Genomic DNA, 6,315 nt, shown 5'->3' with positions numbered 1-6,315 from the left:
CAGCGGCAATTGGTAAAAGACTCAGGCAAAAAACAGGAGAGTCCCGCTCAACCTAGTTTATTTACCAACGGATAGGTATAGAAATTCAAAAAGGCAATGCCGAATGTGTTTTTTTTTAATATTTATAAATAGCGGAACCAATGAAAATGAAGTTCTTATAATGTGTCACTGCGCAGTACGTAATCACTCATAAATAACATTTTCCTGCTAACCTACAATTGTGCAGTGTATATGTTGGCGGTAGTTCTTTTCTTTTTGTCTAAGAGCATAGTAGTGAACTTTGGACATTTTAACACAATGTAAAATAAAAGTGAGGTTAAGACTCTTTCAAACTTATAAGCAAAATTGAACACGCCCAGCACACACCGCAACTTAACTTTGCTATAAAAATGTTTTATACTTATAAACTTCTATTATAAGGAAAAATGGCCGTCTAACATAACGGAAAATGCTGTTCGCAACCCGGCTAATCTTTCTTGATATAAATTCTACTGGTAATCGCACTATAATAGCATCTAGAACAGTTTTGACAACTACGACAAACTGCATTTTTAGAGAAATCATCTACATTTTGTTTTTTATCTGCATCGTTCGGAAGCAATGCGGTGGACGGTCGCCAATTTTTATACATTTTTTTTCAATAAATCTCAATTGTTTTGAATTCGACCGTTTGTAACGGGGCAAAATGTTTCAATACGGCACTGTTAGCCTTCATGTTTATTGTACTTTTTGTATTTCAATGTGTTGCGATAATTTGTTAAAATGGAGATTTATATTTTGTATGCTATATCAGAAAATTATGTGTCAATTTAAATTTTAGTAAAAGTAAATCCAGATAAAGTTTGTTTTTGTTTGTTCAAAGAAAATTTCTCTTATTTCCGGAACCGATGGTCATTTCCAGTATAAGTAAAAATTTAATAGTGTTGTTTCATTTGATTTGCGTATTTACGGAACTTCAAGATTTTGATAAGTCATTGCCAAGATTTTCCAGCGTTTCGGAACCCAGCTGGACTCTTGAGATTCAATTTTCTTTAATTATAAAAAATAAAGGTTGTTGGGAGATGGTAATAACGGGTGTCCCAAAATTAACGCAAGATTTGAATTTGCCGCCATTTGTGCGGTGAAGTGTTGGCAACCCTGAAAAAAAAGCAATTTGACAGCTAACAGTATAGGGTTATTAAAAATGGAGCGTTACACGATAGAACAACGTGTCTTCATTATTAAAGAATATTTCAAAAATAGTGAAAGCTTGGCGGCTGCAGTTCGAAAATTTCATACAAAATATGGTCGGAATAGTGTTTTAACTTCGTCAACTGTGAAGAGATTAATTGAAAAATTCATGGAGACTGGATCCGTTGGAGACGCCAAACACACTGGTCGTCCAAAAACAAGCCGTTCGAATGTGAACACTATTCCGACCATATTTTGTATGAAATTTTCGAACTGCAGCCGCCAAGCTTTCACTATTTTTGAAATATTCTTTAATAATGAAGACACGTTGTTCTATCGTGTAACGCTCCATTTTTAATAACCCTATACTGTTAGCTGTCAAATTGCTTTTTTTCAGGGTTGCCAACACTTCACCGCACAAATGGCGGCAAATTCAAATCTTGCGTTAATTTTGGGACACCCGTTATTAGGAGCAGAGATACAAAAAAATATATTGCGGCTAATGACGCCATTTTGACGGCCACCATTTTGGTTTCCTGCACGGATTTTCGAGTGGCTCCCATCTCAAAAGTTGCCTTTTGGTATTAACTGTTACCACAGAAAGTGGCATATTCCAATCAAAAAGTGTAGTATTTTCCCCATTCTAGCCATGCATCGACGTACTAAGGTATGTCTCGTTCAGAGGATTCATTTTGCCTTTGTGTGTACTCTCCTTCGACAAACCGTTTCGCTCATAAATTATGCCATCACCAAAAGATATATTTCTTCCAGACGTCCCAATCGCCTTTTGTGAGTACCATTTCCAGACAATATCCGCTCTTGAGATATAAGTAATTATAAGCGATCACGATAATGGGCCGAGGAGGAAGTCTATGATTGGTAAAAGGTAATTCCTTTCATTAGAGTACCATGAAGGATAAAACAAGTCCCTCCTTAACCCCCCCCCCCACCTTTGATAAGGGGTTAGAATGAAAGGCGGGAACTGGTAGAAAACAGTTACTTTTTCCCTTTTAATTAGAATACCATGGAAGATAATACCCCCATCCCGCCGGTCACCCAGTGACGGAGTCACGCAGTCGATGAGACCTTTCATTAGAATACCATGAAGGATAGAACGTGTATTTACCCCCTCTCCCTCCACCATTCTCAAAATTTTGACATGACGTCACTAGACGCATATAGGTACATTCAAAATCTGAGTGGTCCCACATTTCTTTTAATTCTTAAAAAATGCGCTAAAAATGTTATTTTTAAAAATTACTATAAGCACGAAACTTTAAATTAGTGTATCTCCTAAACTATACATGTTAGGGGGCCAAATAAAATACCAAATTGAAGGTACTTTTATACACTACAGTTTTTAATAATGGATGATTTTACCTAAGTATTACCGTTGGTGAGTTAAATAAAAAAAACGAAAAAAGTCAGAAATTCTTGCAGATTTTTGACCACAGATATTTCTCCCGACGTCAGTCACATTGGCAAACTTGGATTTTTCTCTCTCTTTACTATTTAAACAAGTTTGAAAAACAAAATCTTCTACCGGACCTTTTGTAACCATTTAGCATTTTTACGTCTAATATATTTGACTGGACTATTTTCTACAAATCATATTCTAACGACATTTGGCATCGACCTGCTTTTTTTAAGCGCATTATTAAAAAAAAAATGCGCTATTGTGGCAGCTTTGTCCGTCCGTCGGTCGGTCTCTACGGCCTTGTCGATACTAAACCTTTATCTTAAGAGATACCTACTGTTTGAATTTGTTCTCTATTTGGTTCGTTATGGTGTCGAGGCTTGCACCAAGGAACGAAATTTTGATTCTTTGTGGCCGGATTTTTTTGATTGAGTGGTTGAACGCATTCGGCTGGAGTAACCAATTTTTTCAGAGAAAGACCGTGGAAAAGCGCTTTTTGTAAATCGTTTTGTTTGTACGTGCAGGCCGCAGAGAACTTCTCGTTGAACATTGCTGAACTGTACCTATGTACCATTCCACATCTAAGTTCAAAATTTTAATGAGTCATGCTACTAATAGAAAAAAAAAAACGGAAAAATTGCGTATAATAGCACCTTCCTCGTTGGGAAAGTGTGCTAAAAAGTGATTCATGCTACACAGCGTTTGCGAAACAAATAAAGTACCTACAATGAAACTAAATTTGTAGATGATGTTCCTCCGTCACTGGTTTCCAAAAGGCCTATATAACATTATCGCATTTTTTTTACTAAAAATTAACTTTCCTATATCAAGTCAATGTGAAATTCTTAAAAGGCCATAACACCCAGCTGGTATTGAAATACTGTACTGGTGGATGTTATAAATTGACTGGTTGATTGGAATGATGTAGATAGAACCAGAAATTGCATCAGCCAATTCTTTGCAATAAATTGTCAAGTATATAGGTGGGTAGGTGTCTGTAAGTATTCTTACATTCCAACTACTTTTTATTATAAAATTCATATATTACAGTTACAGTCACTGATAATGTATGTAGGTAGGTAATGGAAAAGTTTTCACAATGATCTTTAAAAGTTATTATGAAGACGAAGAGAGGAATCGCTTTAAAAAATAATTAAAGCCGGCAGATGACCAATCTGTCAAAGTTTTATTAGTCGCTAATACCCCATGAATTCTTGCAAATTAAACTTGAACCCTAAATAATTGCAATTCCCACTAATAATTTGTAAGTGCCAAACACTGTGATTTCCAAAAATTTAAATGTAGCAAACGCGATAGGTACCAGAACGAGCACTCGTTTTAACACGCTTTAGAATCAGACGATGGACATGCAAGTTGATATAGTAGTTGGATAAGGGTCCTTGTGGGACGACCAGTCATTCTTCCTTTTGTTAAATAAGTTAATAGCTTGTCCTCGCATTTCATTCCAACTCCTGTTATATCCATGTGAATCCAATCAACGCAGGAAATAAATTCATTGAGAAATGCCGCTGCAAGGCAAGGAGCGCCGTCGCCGTGACCTTTGTTATCAACATCGTGCGATGGAAACCTGGTGACTTGGTGCGTGAAGTACTTCCACAGAGGCATTCGCCAAACTCGATCACCGGTGATAACGCTCGCTTTTTCAAGTTGGCCCCACATGGTTTGAGAGTTACAGAACACTGCGGTAGCTCCTGATCCTAGCGATTTTGTGGTCCCCTCGGTCATAGACGTAACGTCGATGATCAACCTCGGTTTATGCGTTTGCTGACCATATACTAATCCATCTGCCAAAAGCAAACGACCTTCCTGATTGGTCGCCTGAATTTTAATCGTTTTTCCATTTAATCCGGTCACTATGTCGCCGCATTTCATGGCCATTCCACTTGGCATATTCTCGCATAAGGGAATCACAGCGTTAATGTTAAGAGGTAAACTAAGCGCATTAGCGGCGCGAATTGCCGCAATGACACACGCAGCTCCGCATACATCGGCACGATGAGTTGACATATTAGCGCAAGGTTTCAGGCACAGTCCTCCGCTGTCGTACGTAATTCCTTTGCCTACAAGTAGGATTGGTTTCTGTTCTGGGGGGCCACCGCAATAATGAATATCCAAAAATATCGGAGGCTCACAAGAACCACGCGCAACTGCCAAAAACCCGAACATTCGCTTCGACTCTATCCACTCTTTGTCTCGCACTTCCACCTTAATACCGCACGGACATAACTCGTTAACGGTCTCCTGCGCAAAGTGCAAGGGAGTCATTTGATTTGCAGGCGTATCGCACAGTCGACGAGCTAAATTTTGGGATTCCGCTTTAAAAAGGCCCCTCTGCCATGTGTCCGCATCCGAGCTGTCAAATAATTCCAAAGATGGAATCGCCCTCCAATGTTCTTTGCTTCTATTCTCCTGATACCTCCAAACCGCCAACGCCGCACCTTCCGCCGCTTGCTCCGGCTTTCCAAAACTCTCCACCAGTATCCGTTTAACCCCTTGCTGCGTTAACTTTCGCGCACCAATCCCCGCACCGAGCCTTACGTTTTCTAATCCCTGATCGATTACTTCCAGTTGATTATAGCCGGCATTCTCCTTTCCAACATTAACGACCGCAATTGACCAAAAGTCTTTGTTTATGTTATTGAAGACTTTCAATCTTCGGTCAACAATTTCCTCTCGTGCTCTGAAAGATATTGCAGCTCTATAATAGCCCTGACCCACTGTGCACTTACCCCTTTACATATTCCAAGAGTTTCCCAGATAAATGCTCGTCAAATTTCTTTCCGGACGTTGTTAAACTCAGTTCGTTATTTTCACCCTCATATACACCCAAAATTAAACCTTTCTATAATTCACAAGTTGCAATAAATACAGCTCGAACTCACTTAATACCTTTTCGGTCACATCGTGATCCGTTGAAAAGCTTCTTTCATAATTTGTTATTTTCTTGGCGCGTAAGACTCTGTGTAGTGTGTTGTTTAACAAATACCGCATTACAGTGAGTACAGCAAATTTTAAATTTAGAAATTAAGGGTTTGACAACAAATTTATAAAAAAAAATTTGCAAACTATTTTTGGTTGACTAGGTAACCCACGATCATATGTTTATCATGAAAAACCTTGGTAGGTTCGATTTTCTCAATTAATTTGTGTGTACTTAATGGCTTTGAGTAATATCTCGCTGGTGTCACAATCAGTGTTGGGAAAATCTTCAGGACAGGCGCTTCTGTTTTTGCTTAAATTTCGATTCGAAAACGCGTATTTCGCGCGGCGTAGGAATCTTGAAACTATTTTTATAAAGTCAGAAAGGGCAGGAGCAAAGGATTATGTAAAACCAAAAGCTCTATCTTTCTATATGGTGTAGTTCCTGGGAAAAAATTCAAGGATACAAGTTTGTTCTCAAACGATACATTGTAGACCTTCGATTTATTTGGAAAAATGTCTACCTTGATCCATCTACTAACCTATAATTTTTATTATATCGCAAAATAATAAACTTTCGTGGGAAACGTTTCTTCCTTACACTTACCATTTTTTGAAGACACTCTTCGGAAAGCGCGATTTTTACTTTGAGTTAGGAAGCTGTTCTGTCAAGAATTTGGCAGATTTTTTTTCACTTCAGAAATGCTGTGTGAATACATTTTTGCTAGACTCTATTATTTGTTATTTTTTTTATTAACAAAATATTTGAGTTTGTTTATAATAAACTT

At 37.9% G+C, this 6,315-nt stretch overlaps 1 protein-coding gene across 1 annotated transcript; it reads right to left on the bottom strand.

The window, feature by feature from the left end:
• Positions 1 to 3,565: 3,565 nt before the first annotated feature.
• On the bottom strand, positions 3,566 to 5,699 carry LOC116162613 (cytosol aminopeptidase-like). The gene is made up of 3 exons (XM_031476258.1): positions 5,498 to 5,699; positions 5,338 to 5,450; positions 3,566 to 5,288 (listed from the first exon to the last, which is right to left on the bottom strand). Exons 1-3 carry the CDS (start codon positions 5,597 to 5,599, stop codon positions 3,926 to 3,928), a joined length of 1,578 nt encoding a protein of 525 aa, XP_031332118.1. The 5' UTR covers positions 5,600 to 5,699; the 3' UTR covers positions 3,566 to 3,925.
• Between the last annotated feature and the right edge of the window lie 616 nt (positions 5,700 to 6,315).

The sequence above is a fragment of the Photinus pyralis genome, unplaced genomic scaffold (genome assembly GCF_008802855.1).
Source record: "Photinus pyralis isolate 1611_PpyrPB1 unplaced genomic scaffold, Ppyr1.3 Ppyr1.4_LG2, whole genome shotgun sequence".
Classification (NCBI taxonomy): Eukaryota; Metazoa; Arthropoda; class Insecta; order Coleoptera; family Lampyridae; genus Photinus; species Photinus pyralis.
The sequence above is the reverse complement of the archived record's forward strand: the minus strand, read 5'-3'. Positions and strand labels throughout refer to the sequence as shown.